This window comes from Misgurnus anguillicaudatus, chromosome 9 (genome assembly GCF_027580225.2).
Source record: "Misgurnus anguillicaudatus chromosome 9, ASM2758022v2, whole genome shotgun sequence".
Taxonomy (NCBI): domain Eukaryota; kingdom Metazoa; phylum Chordata; class Actinopteri; order Cypriniformes; family Cobitidae; genus Misgurnus; species Misgurnus anguillicaudatus.
The window spans coordinates 18434412-18451474 of record NC_073345.2 but is presented as its reverse complement, the minus strand read 5'-3'; the positions used below and the strand labels follow the sequence as shown (position 1 = coordinate 18451474).

At 36.0% G+C, this 17063-nt stretch overlaps 3 protein-coding genes across 3 annotated transcripts; 2 read left to right on the top strand and 1 right to left on the bottom strand.

Annotated features, from left to right (window-relative positions):
- Positions 1-163: 163 nt before the first annotated feature.
- On the top strand, positions 164-4005 carry sumf2 (sulfatase modifying factor 2). Its single transcript, XM_055181075.2, has 9 exons — positions 164-420; positions 621-765; positions 981-1095; positions 1563-1607; positions 2201-2351; positions 2458-2513; positions 2654-2738; positions 2925-3066; positions 3424-4005. Exons 1-9 carry the CDS (start codon positions 357-359, stop codon positions 3524-3526), a joined length of 906 nt encoding a protein of 301 aa, XP_055037050.2. The 5' UTR covers positions 164-356; the 3' UTR covers positions 3527-4005.
- A 2966-nt stretch (positions 4006-6971) lies between these two features.
- bicdl2l (bicaudal-D-related protein 2-like) lies at positions 6972-11802 on the top strand. The gene is made up of 6 exons (XM_055180954.2): positions 6972-7472; positions 8577-8699; positions 8870-9022; positions 9198-9271; positions 9392-9512; positions 10619-11802. Exons 1-6 carry the CDS (start codon positions 7101-7103, stop codon positions 10952-10954), a joined length of 1179 nt encoding a protein of 392 aa, XP_055036929.1. The 5' UTR covers positions 6972-7100; the 3' UTR covers positions 10955-11802.
- Positions 11803-12637: 835 nt separating this feature from the next.
- Positions 12638-16326, bottom strand: abhd11 (abhydrolase domain containing 11). Its single transcript, XM_055179937.2, has 6 exons — positions 16024-16326; positions 15144-15279; positions 14877-15050; positions 14625-14795; positions 14349-14530; positions 12638-14251 (listed from the first exon to the last, which is right to left on the bottom strand). The coding sequence occupies exons 1-6, from the start codon at positions 16296-16298 to the stop codon at positions 14116-14118; spliced, it is 1074 nt and encodes a 357-aa protein (XP_055035912.1). The 5' UTR covers positions 16299-16326; the 3' UTR covers positions 12638-14115.
- Positions 16327-17063: the final 737 nt, after the last annotated feature.

Genomic DNA, 17063 nt, shown 5'->3' with positions numbered 1-17063 from the left:
AACAACTGCTTTAACTAATTATAGTTATATTATATATAATTATATATATTTAATATTAAAATATTTTAATTATTACAATTGTATCATTACATAATTCTATAAAAATATTACAATTATATAATATTACGCTGTATCTCCAGGCCGATAGGTGGCGCTACACACTTTTAACGCGCTTGAGTGACGGCGGAGAGGAACACTGAATGACAGAAGTTTATTCCATTGATGTGCATGTGTTTATTCATTGATTTCTTCTGAATGATTTTATAAGAAGTTTAACGTGTTTGCTCAGTTACTTAGTGAGTGTTTGATGATTTGGACCCTGGACGAAAATCCCTTCTGACTAACGTATATTTACCATGACGATTTCATGGCAGACCTTATACATTTTATTGTTGTTGATGATCACGTTGTGTGCATCAGGTAAGAAATAAGTAACGTTATTAGTATTGCATTAGTCAGCTTTTAAAACGTATTATGAACTGCAGCCTCCCTGTAATTTACCACGGTGACCATAGATTCCTCATCAATGTACCATAGCTACTAACGTTACTGGTGTTATTGTTATAGCTAATTTATTGTTGTAAGTAGACCTGCAGTTATGATGTCTGGATGTTTTGCAGTTGATGATATGGTGCTTATTCCTGGTGGGAAAATGATGATGGGAACCAATGTAGCCGATGGGATAGATGGAGAATCACCAGCACGGGCTGTGAATGTCAAGCCATTTAAAATTGACAAATATCCTGTCACCAACTCTGACTTCAGGTACTTAACACAGAAGAAATGGTCTGTATCTCAAACTTAGTGAGCACCCAACCTAGACAGCAGTTTTGGCAATAGACCTTTGACTCCCAAAATACTGTTAGATTTCGAGTCAAAGACTACTGGAACTGAAACAGATCAGTGTCTTTCAACACGTTTTGTGGTCTTGGTTGAATGGCTTCAAATGGCTTGTTGGTGAAACTTGTTTTTTTTTTTAGGGAATTTGTCAGACTGCAGAAATATAAAACCGAAGCTGAAACATTTGGTTGGAGTTTTGTGTTCCAGGATTTTGTGACAGATGAACTAAAGAGCAAAGTCACTAAGAGAATTGAGGTAGGACTTGTTGATACAAAGAGGGCCAAAATTGGTAGTCTTACCTAACATGTTTGTTTACAAACCAGCAGAACACCAATTTTATGAAGCATGGTTTAATGGTCATTGTCAAATAGGTGCATACTTACTATCATCTTACAGTGGGGAAAAATAAGTATTTGACACATCAGTATTTTTATCAGTAAGGGGATTTGTAAGTGGGCTATTGAAATCAGAACATTTAAGTATACAAGTTGAGTCATAATAAATAAAGTTTATTTATTATGACCCAACTTGTATACTTAAAAGTTCTGATTTCTTTATATGAATTTAATATTTGGCTTAATAGCTACATCTGGTGGAAATTTTGTGTCAATAGCCCACTTAGAAATCCCCTTACTGATAAAAATGCTGATATGTCAAATACTTATTTTCCTCGCTGTATATGTCCCAATCTTTGATCTGTTTTTAATGTCTCTTCTTCCTAGTCTGCTCCTTGGTGGTTACCAGTCGAAAAGGTGTTTTGGAGACAGGTGACATACTTAATTCTCTATGTGCATGCAAAAGTTAATAGTTTTATAGACTTTTTCAGCAGTAACAACATAAACAACGACACACGTAACTTACGGTAAACTCCGCTAAGAATCAATAACAACAAAGTCCTTTTAGAGTAGTTTATTTCTGATAACAAGCAAAATAACAATTAGATGACCTTATTTCAAATCATTGCTAAAGCATATCAAAACCTACACTTAGCCAACGTTACTGTGTAAAATCTGTACTATATAATGTATACAATTTTAACTACAGATCGGCTGCCAAACCTCCCTTCACATAGCGGTAATCCATGATCGCCGTTTTCCCTTGTCTTTAGGAAACCAAAACATTTGTTATTTTTGACGAAGTATTTGTTCCAGAGTTTAGTTTAAACACTAGTCAGACCATTAAACAAACAGAGGCCGGAAGTAAAGTTCCGCTTAGATGCGTTATCGCGTCGCTGCACGTGCGTCCGGCGAAACCGTCTATACTCTTTAATAGACATTTTATATGTATGAATGTACATATTGGCACAGTCGTATGAACATCTATAATCTGTAGTCAAACCCCTTTGTTGTGATGTGTCCAGCCAGCAGGTCCAGGCTCTGGAATCAAAGACAGATTGAAATTCCCTGTGGTCCAGGTTAGCTGGAATGATGCACAAGCCTACTGTCAGTGGAAACAGAAAAGGCTGCCAACTGAGGAAGAGTGGGAAACGGCTGCACGTGGAGGTCTTGAAGGTACGCAAAAAAAAGCCATATGCCTCTTTAATTCTAAACACTCTGCTCATTATCTTCTGGTTTGACATTATAAGTAGCGTTCAAAGTCAGCACTTGTGTATTTTAGGCAGGGCATACCCATGGGGCAACAAGTTCTTGCTGAATCGCACTAACCTTTGGCAGGTCAGTTGAAACTGTTTATGTTTGTGCTGTAAGTGATGTACATTTTTACTTGAGACTGGCCGGCTTCTGTAGTTCTTATAATGGGTAAGGGTTTGTAATGTTAAACATTTCTGATGACTTAAATGACTTAATGTTTAAAGGGCCCATTTCCAGATGGGGACAAAGCAGAAGATGGCTATCATGGTGTAGCTCCTGTAACTGCGTATCCTCCACAGAATAACTATGGTATGTGGAAGGTTTTTGTTTTTGACACCCACACATTTATGCTTTTTTAGCCATCTGTTTAAGAACTGCTACAAATTTTTTACAGTTTTAAGAGCTTTATGGGTCCTACCCATTTGTGTCACAAATTGTTTTATAACATAACACGCATAACAATTGTTCTGAATTGAGAGAATGATGTCTTTCCAGGTCTTTATGATATGCTGGGTAATGTCTGGGAGTGGACCTCATCACAGTTTCCTGGTGCTCAATCCATGTATGTCCTGCGTGGGGCATCATGGATTGACACAATAGATGGCTCAGCCAATCACAGAGCTTGTGTCACTACTAGGTCAGTCATTCTCTACCCTGCTTTCTGTATGTTTCTCATACATTTTAGAGTACATATATGTGACCTTTCCTGTAAAATCCAAGCAAAATTATTAAAATGTAATTATGAGATTAGGAGCATCATTTGATTTCAGTCTTTGACCTTACTCAGTCAATATTAAAGATATCAAGGTTATAATTTACAGATTGTTTTTACATTATGTAGGATAACAAAAATGACTAGTCAAATTACATATTTAATTATCTAATCCTTTTTTAACTTTCATGAGGGTAGATCAACACTTGTTACTGCTGTTGTCAGAAATGTTTATAATTATATGGTATAAATAAAATGTATGTTTTATGTGCTCATTTGCAGAATGGGAAACACACCAGATTCGGCCTCTGATAACCTGGGCTTTCGCTGTGCTGTGAGCTCAAAGGCAAAACAGAAGACAGACAAAATGAGAACTGAGCTTTAAAAGACACATTTTTCAACTGGTGGTTCATTATAAAATGAATACTACATTTCTCCTGTGGAGACATGAACTTTTGAAACAGTGTTTGTGTTTATGTTTACATTGTTGCACAGAACACATACTGTAATCCTAACAACCTGTAATATTTGTCTGTTTTATTTTATTTTTCTTTCTTTATGAAGATTCTTGTGGCCCTGTCTGTGAAATTAAGGCTAAGGTCTCATAATCTAATTGAGATTCTGAGCATCCACACTGTTTTCGATCTTTAACTTGACCTTACTCAGTCAACATTGACATCAAGGTTATATTTTCACAGAATGTACTTTATGTACAGTATAGGATCATTTTATGTAAAAAAAACAGTAAATCACAAAAAATACTTAGTATTAGCATTAACTAACATGAATAAAGATTAATAAATGTTAAACTATAAAGTTCTTGCTTTTGCTAATGTTAACAAATATAACCTTATTGTAAAGTGGTACAGTTTAAATAATAATACGTCACCAAGTGTAACTGATGGCAGTGCCATCTCCTTTACATCAGGTGTTCATAACAAACAAATGTAGTCTATTGACAGTTTTTGTCCAGGCTCAATCTGAATTGAGAAATCAAAGTCAGTGAATTTGATGTGCATGTTATCATCTAAGCCAGTGGTTTTCAAACTGGGGGCCGCGAGATGGTGCCAGGGGGGCCCCAGTTTTATGACATTTTATGAAATACATTAATTTATCATGAATTCTGTGTAATAAAACCTAAAAAAATAAGACTACTAACCAAAATCACTACTTTTTTGCATTTTTTTTTTTTTAATTAAAATGTTGAGTTTTAGAACAGTTTTTTGTCACAAATTTTCTCTGGGGTGCCGCGAAGGAATGCACCGTACACAAAGGGGGCTGCACACTGAAAAAGTACCACTGATCTAAGCTACAGCAGGTCTTCACCTTGTTTCTGTTGGTATAACTCAACAGTGGTATATAAACTTGAAAACAAGATATCGAATCTTGTAATATATATAAGAAACAAACAAAATATAAGCAATACCAATCTGGTGATATAATAACTACATTTGTTTGGACTAAAAGTTGCTGGACAAGGACGGTGGGATGGGAAATGCACAAAAGAGTGGAAGAGGAGAATTTTGGGAAAGCATTTGAAATGTGTGTACTTTTTGTACTAAAAGTCGAACCTTGGCAGTGACATTTTCATCTTGGCAATGAGTTCTCTTTGGGTACTTACAATAGCTTAATCTCCTATCTGTATGCTGTGCAGTGTCAACCAATAGATGTTGTACTTGGGGAACACTTAGGGGCAGTTTCCCCGGATAAGGATTAGTCCTAGACTAAAATAAATGTAAGAGCTGTCCAAACTGAAAACAACTTGCACTGACATATCTTAAAATACATCCGTGCCATTTGTTTTGTTTCAAAATGCACTCAAGTAATGTTTTAGGCATGTTTGTTCAAGCTGTTTCTTGATTACGCTGGGGCCTATTGCTGTCTTGAGCTGGTCCCTTTCCGGGAAACCGCCCCTTAGAGTTTAGTGAACAAAATAGGGACTTATAAATAGGTAAATAACACAAAATATAATCAATGAAAGAAGTTTGTGTAACTTTATGTTGTTACATAAAAAAGTACTAGATATGTGTGCATTTTGCTTACGAACATGTTAATAACTTTTGCTTATGGAAAGCTGCCACAATTCTAGATTCTTGCTATGTTTTTTTAAAGGTTATATATGTCGTCATTGTTTAAATAGCTTCGAGGCCTCTTTTGTAAATCAAAGAATGACAAAAACGCACAAGCAAAGTAAACGTAAGCAACATAAGCAGAACACTTCTTAACATGATTTGAGATGTCATTCATGTCCATCGTCACAAATATTGTAAGGCAAAATATACTGGAGTATATTATAATGAAAATAGCATTAATAATCCTCGCCCAAGTCAAATTCTGCATGCAAAAATGTGTCATGAGGATTGTATGCAGTAAAATAAGGGATGATACTTACAAATCCAATACCATAAAGAAGGTCTTGATTAAAAGCAATCTTTCAGTTGAACTGTAATACAGAAAACATTATCCGAAGGGATTTGCTGTCTCAGTACTATAGCTTGTGTACTATATTTGTGGCAATTCAGTATTTTGTAATTGAATCTGCTGTCCTGACACTTTTTTTCTCTTTTACAATCGCCTGTAGGATCTCCTGAGGTGTCATTTTGTCAGATGGTGTGATGTCTATGATCTTTACAGCATATACCTGTGCTATTTTTCAAGGACTTTAATTTTTATTGGTACTTTAGCAGATTTATGATTTATTGGCCATCTATTTTTCTCTACTCAACATCCATGCACATGTTTTAGTGAGACATACCTTCCTAAGATCTCCTATATTTGTCATAAAATTCCTGACCAGCAAACGAAACAGGATTTTTCTCTTCTTTTGTCATATTAAGGAATCACATATGCAGAAATATTCACATTTCTGCATTAAATGAAAAGTTACACACACAAACCCATAAATCATTTTAACAAACCCGAGACAACTATACATGGTTTATTATAGTAAAGATTATAAACATGTTTTTGGCAGATTGATAGCCATTTGTTTTCTACAATAGTTTTTACTACAAAATATTGTGTTAAAATGTGGTTCCATCCTAACCATGTTAAATTTGTGGTTATCACTCTAATAAAAGCAAGTATATTCACTAGTTTGTCAATTCACTATTACAAAATACTTTTTTTTGCATAGTAACTTAAATATTGATTAGTATTGTAGTAGGCTACATTAACAAGGACAGGTGTAGTAATGATTAATATACTACTATACTATAACAGTAGTTCTCAAACTGGGGTCCGGGGCCCCCAGGGGAGCCGCGAGATGGTGCCAGGGGGGCCCCAGTTTTATGACATTTTATAAAACACATTAATTTATCATGAATTCTGTGAAATTAAACCTAAAAAAAATAAGGCAGCACTACTTTATATAATTTAATGTTTTGTTTAATTAAAATGTGAAGTTTAAGAACTGTTTTTTTGTCATAAATTTTCTTTGGGGGGGGGGGCCGCGAAGAAATGCACCGTACACAAAGGGGGCCGCATGCTGAAAAAGTTTGAGAACCACTGTACTATAATACCCATATTAAAAATACTATATTTGTAGTAGGATAATAATAACTAATGTACTACAATAATTAATATTTAGGCTACTATGCAAATAAACTGTATCTTAAATAGAGTGGCCAAAGTGAACACACGTGTTAATGTGATATGAGATATTTGACACCATGTTTTGTTTTGAAATTAAAATAATTAAAGGGCGTTGACTCGTCTTCGTGCGTGTCTCAGCATGCAATTGGGCATCTCTTTAATGTTTACAAATTAATTTGTGTAAACAAAGGTAAAGCACCAGTCCCATAGATACAGCAATGAGGTCAAACCATGATGTGATTTGTTGACGCAGATGGTATTTTTGAGCGTCAAAAGACCGGAAAAACCGGTTGGTACACATTGCCCGGTTCTGCAGTTTCGTCTTAAATCTTCGCTGCCTTCACGGGAACGCGCAGTTTTGAGCAATGGAGCCCTACAGGAGAGACGCGCCTGTCACGCTACACAGTTTCAATGTGTTCGAGGACTCGCCTCCGACCACGAGGGAAATTCATAAACCATTAAATGACAATAAAGATTCGAGTAATGACACTAATGCAGAAAGAGAGACCTACGGCTCACCACTGTCTTCACTGGAAGAACTACAGGAACAGCTGGACGGGGACAATGATAATTCAGGTGGGACAGAGAGGAATCATGGCCCGGATCAGATGTCAGTGGTTGATTCAGACTCGGGCCATAGGAATCCGAGTCGTTCATACATAGATGAAGCGTTACCGGATCTGCTCCGGAGTGGAAGTCCACTGCGCAGACGTGTGTCCAGTCCGGTGTCTGTCACGGTGAGTTAACATAAGCATTTTAAGTAACTTATATCAAACGATTTCTAACTGTAGCCTATTAAAGTGTAGAATACTGTGGTAATAACTACACTTTATATCATAGCTTTCTGTAGTATTAACTATCATGTAGTGACTTGATAAACTGTGGTAAGTAATGTTAAATCTTTTTTTTATTTACCATGGTAAAGTTAAAAACATAAGCGAAGTTTCGCGTTTGCGCTTGGGATGGAGGCCCCTACCGGCAAACAATGGTACTGCAATACTTTAAAGTTAGCGAGAGTGCGCCTTTATGGTTTTTAATATATAGAAAATATTTTAGTTTACGCACTAAAATAATAAGATAACACAAATAAAATATAAATTCACATATTTTTATTTTATTCTTCATAACTCACACCAAATCACAATTGGCTCTGCAGAAAACTAATACTAAAGGATACTTCAGTATTTTTTAATGTAAGTTAGCCTTAAAAGCACTGACTGGATCAGCTTTAGAGTTTTCTGTTTATTCATTAGTTTACTTTCCATTTCTTTCCCTTTATAGATAAACATCGAACCTATAAAGATCCCTAGAGTTTGGTTTTTGTGCAAGAAATTTGTGGGTGGGCTTGTGTTGCTTTATTCTTTCAAAACAATACCTAAAAAAGAGAGTAAAAAGTATCAACATTCACCAGAAAATGTGTTATATACATCCATTGTTTGTTTATGTAGGCTAAATTCTCACTGCAAACACTGAATATTGAGAACACACTTCATATTGTACTTTATGTTGATACTTCCACCTGCTTTTTAGAAAGTTTGTTTAATAAACCAACCTACAAATCTCTTCCGCAAAAGACTAAACTCCAAAGGTTTGGTGCAGACTTCTGAACTCATTATACAACACTATTAGTTTATCTCCAAAAGATAAGAAATGTATTATCTGCATGACACGTTTCCATCAGTCTTATCTTTATAAAGAATCCAGAACAGCAGGGTCCGTGACAGAAAATGGGAGGGAATCTGTTGTCATTCTGTGGATTTACACATTCATCATAATTTCACTTATGGCATTGGGGAATGTCAAGCATTAACAGCTGACACACATTTTTTCTATGACTACAGCTTAAGCAGGTGAAAAAAGAAGTGGAGTTATCTCGGCAACGCAGTTTAAGGCTTAAGGCGCAGGTGGACCGACTACAACAACAAAGCGACAGTGGGCCTGGATGGAGTCAAAACAGACAGCGGGTATGCATTTAAAACAATTAAACTTCAGTTTATATATCCTTTGCAGCATTTTGATGCTACAACATTGTAAATGATGCCAGTTTATAAATATAAATATAATTAATTATCTAGTTAATTAAATAATGCAAGCATGGTTTGTAATAATTGCATGTTTTTTGTGGTTTAAATAGGTTACAGAGGAAGTTCAGTCTATTGTAAAGTTGCTGCTCCCTCTAACAGACATAAAGGATTTAGATCTGCCTTCCAAGGCCAACCCATTAGACATGGCATTGTTACAGCTGCAGAATGTGGCCCGTAGACTCGCCCTTAATCAAACAGCTCAGGTAAGTTTTAACCACTCCCATCACCTCATGCTGGACACGCCTCCTTCTGAGCTCATGATATACACATCACTCGATTGTAATGGCAATTTTTCCACGGCATCACTGCATGTTCCTACTGTCTCTGTAAGAACAATTGCACAACAGCTCTTTAATAGACTGTACATATTGTTGGCAGGGAAGGAATAAATCAGAGGAAGATACCGCCATTTTAAAGCAAGCCTTACGTGACAGAGATGAGGCAATTGCAAAGTAAGTCAGATTGATTCCTGAAACCAGACAGAGAAATACAAATATTGGCAACTTTGAAATATGAAAAAAATACTATAATTAAGATCTGCTTCACAATATGATGATATTCTTTTAATGCAGAAAACAAGCAATGGAGACCGAACTATTGAAAAGCAAGAATGAAATGATGATGCTGAACAACCAACTTTTAGAGGCTGTTCAAAGTCGACTTGAACTCTCCGTAGAGCTGGAAGCCTGGAAAGTAAGTTTAAAGAGACGAGTTGTCTACAATAAAACAGATTTACAAAGTTTATCATATGACTTACTGTATCATATAGTGTTGCAGAAACAGTGCAACTGTAAACACTACTATAAACATTTTTCCCTCTTTTAATAAAAGCAACAAATAAACATAGCAATGTTAACCTTAACAGACTTAATAAATGCTGAATATACACCCAATGTCACTGGGACGGCACCTTTTAAAAGGTCCTAATATTTAATAAAATTTTTCAATTCAATTTTATTTATATAGCGCTTTTCACAATTGTTAATTGTTTTAAAGCAGCTTTACATGAATAGATGTAGGGGAAAACACAGAAAAATCAATAGATAATATAAGAAGCAGAATACAGCGGCTAAGAATAAACCGTACAAGCGAGCGTAGTTATAATGTAACGTATACAGGAAAGTGCTAAGTTAAGCCAATGTTGGTTGACTCTCCATAGAATGAAAAAAAAACCTAGGAGAAAAACCCTGTGGGAAAACTCCTAGAGGGAGAAAAACCCTCGAGAAAGATACATATATATTTATATATATATATATATATATATAAACACGATAGGGATATGAAATGGGTAGGCGGATTAAACTGGTTCAGCCAGTGGTCGCTGGTCAGGCATTGGCTGGGCATCACGGTAAAGGACAGCCAGTAGATCAGTGGTGTGATGACCTTCACAGCATCAGGAACTGGGTCTGTTTGTCTCATTGTCCTCGGGGTCGAGGACAAGACAGGGAGAGAAAAATAGAATCCTATTAGCGTAGGGGCCGTTCGCATGTAATGCAAGTGTCATACAGTATTTTGGTTTAAAATCCGCTCGGTTCCAGACAGGCTAACTATTGCGGTATAAGTATATTACCCAGATGAGTTATGTGAATGCTTTGCACCTTTTAGGTACAAAAGTGTATTTTTTTAAAATGGTGCCGCCTGAGTGACAACTTTTGTACCTCCTTTTCTGAGAGTGTAATATATGTTTTAAAAAATAATTTTAAAGGTCTTAACTCATCTGTATGATCTACCATGTTGATTTACTTTATTGATGTTTTTAAAAATATTTGTGCACATTTAACATGTCATTTCTCTTACAGGATGATGTGCAGACCATCCTTCATCACCAGCTCGTCAAACAGCAACAGGAAGAACAGGCTCAGAAGAAGTCTAGAGGGTTTGGTGTTCTGAGGAGATCGAATAAACCCCTTCCTCCGAAGCCTAGTATTTCCGCCGTGACACAGGACCCTGCGTCCACTTCACGATCTTCATCGCCTATCACCTCATTTCCTAACACTTCATCTCCTAACACGGGAACACCGAGGTGGAGGGAAAAATTCAAACGTGGCAAAACCAGCATGCAAGAACCTGTTGCTGAGTTTCAGCCACAAAGGATCAACAGAGAAGACAATTTTCAGGTTGTTTCTCTGGACTGATGAGCTAGGTTTACTAATAAGTAACGTCTGTTGGCATTCGTTGGATGTATTGTTCAGAAAGTATTTAAATGAGGCAAACAGACCAAACAATGCACCATTTAAGACATACATACATTTATAAAGCTGATTATTTGGAATAAAGCAGGAGTGGATTCACAATCACTTACATTAGGTTAAAAATGTGAATTTATTTAGTAACATATTTTCACACAGATATACTCTGGCATGCAACCGCAATACATCCATTCACACTTCTCAACATGTTGGCTCATACTGTTACTGCCTGGAGGACAACATACTCTTTCATGACTTGTATAAAAATAAATATATGTATTGTATTATATTTATCAAACGAACACAAAATATTTTTTAAATACATTTATCTCCACTCCACATGAACAATATTGCATATTGCATAAGGGCACAGATTTGTTTATTTTATAATTTACTGTATATGGATTATATTTACAATGACAAATATTAAATACTGTGAGCGCCATGATTACAGACAAAGGTACACATCAATTGTGTATATATGTGTGTTTTTGTAAATAAGCTAAGTATTGTATTGACAATTGTTAATAAATCAGAAATATTTGTGCATATGTTCCTAACTGACTCTTTTAGTACCGTGTGTGTATATATATATGCACAGATGAGAGATGCACATTTATGAAATTTACCCACCGATACTGATAACAGATTATTCACACTGATATCCGACGATACAGATAGTTTGGTGGTTATAATAACTTGTATTAACTAAATTCTAAATATTACATTTTCTGATTTTTATTTATTTATATAAGGAGCAATCAAACATTAAAATAGTGCTATTTCTTTACACTTTCTATACAGAGAGCGCTTAAATTCACTGCATGTTTTGTTCTCTTTATTGACAGGATATATCGGCCATGACTATCGGCTCTTTTTAACTCATTCCCCGCCAGCCTTTTTTAGAAAAGTTGCCCACCAGCATTTATTGTGATTTTCACAAAATGTCTTCCAGGAACATTTTCTAAAAATATATAAACATACAAATATATCAAATGAAAGAACAGACCCTCTGCTTTTAAACAAACAATAAACAAACAAACCAAACAGAAAAAAAACTTTCATCCTATCTAAATGTGGGTATTTTTTTTTTTAGCAAAAAGCTGAAATAATTGCATTTTTGTGAAGGAATTTTGTAAGAGATCAGATTCAGAACTATTATCAAAACATACACAGAGTTTAAAATGAGTAAATAACATTTTGGCTTCAGTTTTTTCATAAATTGGGTATGTGTGCCATCTGGTGGATTATCGCGGTATTGCAGATTAACAAACATTCATTTAAAACACTTTTTTAATGCAAATGTTTTCTCTTAATTGATGAGATAACTCATCAATAGCAGGAAAAGAGTAAAACTATGAGCTGATAGTGTGAAAATTGCTTTTATCGAAAGATACAGATTATTGGCTAATACATCAGTGCATCTCCAATATATATAGTTATCATTGTGACAACTGGATTAGGGCTGTTCTATAAACCAAAATGAGAAGTAATTTGGAATAAAACACTGTATTATTAAAGTTAATACAGTTGTTTACTGAGTTCTAATTTTCCCAGAGTCCCCAAATAAATTTCATTGTTAAACAAAGACCCAAGTCACTGTTTTTAAAAGAAAAAAGCACTAACACGTTTTACAATCATTGGAAGTAAACTTTAGTTTTTAAAATCCAATTTTTAAGATACAGTTCTATAGAAACATACATTACACAACAAAGTTTGTCTTAGTAGACGCAACAAATAATGGCAGTGCTATAAATTTCTTCTGTCTCACCAAACACATTCAATACAACCATTACCTAAGTGAAGGACCTGACATGGGAGAACACACAATGATATTTATGCTAATGTAATTTAAGTAATTCTGCAGCATATTTCTTCATATATCAGGTATTAAGATACAGTAGTCATAAATATAATAGAATATATATTTACTGTATATATAACCAGGATATAGATATACAAAATAATCAGTATTTCACATTCCACAAAAACATCCCGTTATAAGAGCGCAGCTCTGAGGACTGCCAAAAGTCAACATTTGGACCATCATACATGTAAGATCTCAGTTTATGCAACACATAATGGCAGCACATCACTGGTCAATACAACCCTGCTTTGGTACTATAATAGCCATACATAGAGCTACGGCTGGATGAAAACAGCGTGCAGAGGTAGGCACTCTCTGTATCACACAATATATATAACATATATATAACAATGAGTCACAAATGTTGTATTCAGTTCAGTAAGCAATATAGATATTTGATCACATGTAGGCTACCTATGCGCATGTCATTTGTCCATTTATTCATTAAATATAACATTTTTGATTAAAACACAGAAGCAGTAAAGTTGAGCTTTGCTTAAAAAAAAGTTTAAGAACTGCATTCTAGTAAATCAGCATCTTTGTCTGTGAAGCGATACAAACATTCACTTAAACAAATAACACAGCACAAATATATTAACATATAAGTAAGCTTAACTGAGAGTGCACTACATTATTAAATAACACTAGTCATTTAAAACATCCTACAAACAATGTCTGTTTCCAGAAAAACTATTTAAAAACAACAATATTATGACACTGCTTAAAATGTACATCAAGTGTAGTAGTCTTAATGTATCTATAGATGACACTGCACTGGAAACAGTTTAAGTCGCACACTGTTGCATAGACATCTTATTAGAGCACAGACAAATGATGTCCATGTCACAACATGCTGGTGAAACAAACATAAAACATAAAATGTTCGAAAAAATAAAACATTAAAAAGAAACAGGAAATAATATCCAATTATGCCTAACCGTGATTTCCATTGGATCTCCCATTTTACAACACAGTATGCAAACAAACCTAGTGAACCGATGTCTGCAATTTCTTCTACAAAACTGTGCTCTGTGTACCATGTTAAGCCACAGTGCAATATACAACATGACAAATGAAAACACGCAACTGTCCACAACACTATAACTGTCCTATTGTGCATTATAAGGAAAAGGGACTAGACCTTAACTGAATAAAAGTCAGTTCGGTCCACATCCTTACATTATGGATGGTCCATTTATTATTGGGCCCACCGGTACATGTCCCGTGTCAGGCACGAGGACTAGGATTGTAAGAAAGTTATTATGGAGCTGATAAAATCCAAAGGCTTATCAGCATGAATCCAGTGACTGGCATCTGGGATATACTGGATATCTGCACAGGGAAAAAGCCGCTCGATTTCAGGGTAACTGTCAGAGCTAAGAGGATAACCAAGAAGATGAAGGCATGAGAAATATCAAAGGTAAACACAAAAATAAATATCCAAATAGTGAACGTGTGTATTAATGAAGTTACCTTATATAAGCAGAACTACTGCCACCTAAGAAAAGTGTAGGGCCCTCAAAGGTGTTGTTAAATTCAGGAAAACCCATGAGGTCCTCTAAGTGGTTTGAGATAGCATCTAGGTTAATTCTCCAGCCATATTCACCATTTTGCGCCTCCAGGTTAGTGAGGAGAAACTGACGCACCGAACGATCCTGCGAACAAAATAAATGTTGAATGAATAAAAACAAAGCATCATGCGATAAATGAAAACAACAAAAATGTTACAATTCAAGCCACCGTATTTACCTTAACCAGCTTTCGGAGTTGGTCTTCGGCCAGTCTATGCGCTGTAGAACGAGGAATATCACTGGCTATCTTTACTTCTTTCATTGCCTGAATGTAGGCATTGAAATTTGTGTGGGCTGTAGTCTGAGCTGGGCTGATGTCCACAACAACCAGACGTTCCACTAAACTAGGCTAAATGAAGAAGAAACATGATTCACAAACCCATTCTAAAGGATACGATGAAATGACATGGAAGTGAATGACATGCGATACCTGTGACAAAGCCGTCGTCATTGCAACTTTGCCCCCCATGCTGTGTCCGATTAGTACACACTTTCCGATATGCAACTGTGCGAGCAGATGTGTAAGATCGTAGGTCATCGTTTCATAGTTCAAGACGGGACTGTGTGGGCTTTTGCCATGGTTACGAGCATCTACTGTCAGCACCTAACTAGACAAAGTACAGTCAGGGAACGACCAAATACTTTTTTAGGAAAGTCCACATCACCTCTAAACCACTGAAGAAACTACAAAACATACCTTTCTGCCCGTCCGCTGTACAAGGGACTTGGCTATGGAGTAAAAGTTGGACTTGCTCCCAAATAATCCGTGAAGAAACACCAATGGTGTGCCATCACACGTCCCATCAAACACATCGTATGTCAAGTTGACAGGGCTAGAAGAGATCAGAGTTGAGCGATGAGGATCGAAGGGCCATATTACAGAAACTTTCCATCTTAGGTTAAGATCTGACAAGTTCAATGTTCTTAATGGGATTCAAATCACCATGGTAACTAAACAGATAAGAGGATCTACTTACAAAGTAACAAAGATCATAAGGTTGTGAAGGCCTTGCTTGTTGAATCTTAACATTTACATTCATTCATTTAGCGGATGCTTACATCCAAAAGCTATTTAATGTAATAAAACCACTGCCAAACAAAACATGACATGCACAATAAATCTGCATTTACTGTGCTTAAACACTGCCCACAAGTGGCTAATATGCTAATGCAAACCTATTCCAACATATACAACCACTTTATAACAATACCCTGATAGCACACAAACATCTCGAAGACGTCTATTTGATGTCTGCGTTTACATCTGCAAGACGTATTATTTAGATTGTTTGCTCATCTGCAATACGTCTCTGAGACGTTTCCTAAAAGATGTCATATAGACATATTGAAGACATCTGCAAGACGTTTTTGATTTAGAATGTATGTAAAGCAGCTCTCTCTAAGACCTTTATAAGACATTTTTACACACCAGATGTATTCCAGATCTCCAGATCTTTACCAGACATCTTGCAGACGTACCTGTGCTATCTGGGTATGAACTTGTCATCTCCCAAACATTCAGCTTTGTGTTGTGGTTAATATTTTTTTTTAAATATCAACAATAAAGGTGCCAACACCTGAGAACGTGCGCGCTGTCACTACCGAGTCGGTCCAGTCTCGAGACTCCGCTGCAAAAAACCCGAAGTCCCTTCACTGATAAACATGACGACGCGCCGGCAAACAGTCCTCTCGCGGAAATACGGCACAAGCCACTCATGACAAAATGTGACATGCTGAAACCGGTCTCCGATTTGCATTCATTCACAACCCGGCCCGGCGACTTCGAAGGTCGTGGTTGTTGTTTAGGGAATACGTGAGAGACCACCACAACCCCTGGCGTACATGACGTCATGACGCAGTACGTCTGTACACGTGTTGGACTTGATTAACGTATGTATGACTTCAAAGTACCGCGAGAGTTTATTTATTGTATTTTCGTTAAACAATACACAGACAAAAAGCATATATCACAACATAAAATAACAGGCGGATCCAAATAACAGATCTTACTAAATTAATATACCGCGAGATGTACTGTGGTTGGGATTCCTTTGTTTAGTTACCATGGTGATTTGAGCTATTGAACCGCTCTCGCGGTACTTGATGTAAAGTCGAACACGCAGATTGAAACAGCGGTAAACACATGTTGTGTGTGTGTGTGTGTGTGTGCGTGCGTGCGTGCGTGCGTGTGTGTATGAATATTTCGGTTAACGTAAGAAATAATAAAAAATAAAAAGAGAAAATTAACAGATTGCAAATAAGGACAGCCATCAATGTCATTAATATTACCACATGGGGGCGCCACAAACACGGAGAAATAATTCATATGAGAATGAAAGCACTGCTCCACAAAACGTAAACTTCCCAAATTGTTTTCATGTTGTACAAAATCTTAACAGTATGAAGTCACAAATATGTGCTTTTCATGTTAAATTTTGAATTAGAACTTTACATTTGCACTAAGATGTTAGCCATCCATGAATATAGCACAAATTAATTTTAAATCACGTTATAATTAATTAGAATTAGAATGACTGTTGTTTAAATTTAAAATATGGTAGGATAACACCCAAAACTTCAGCATAAGCAAATGAGAACAGAAGTTTGCATTTTATCT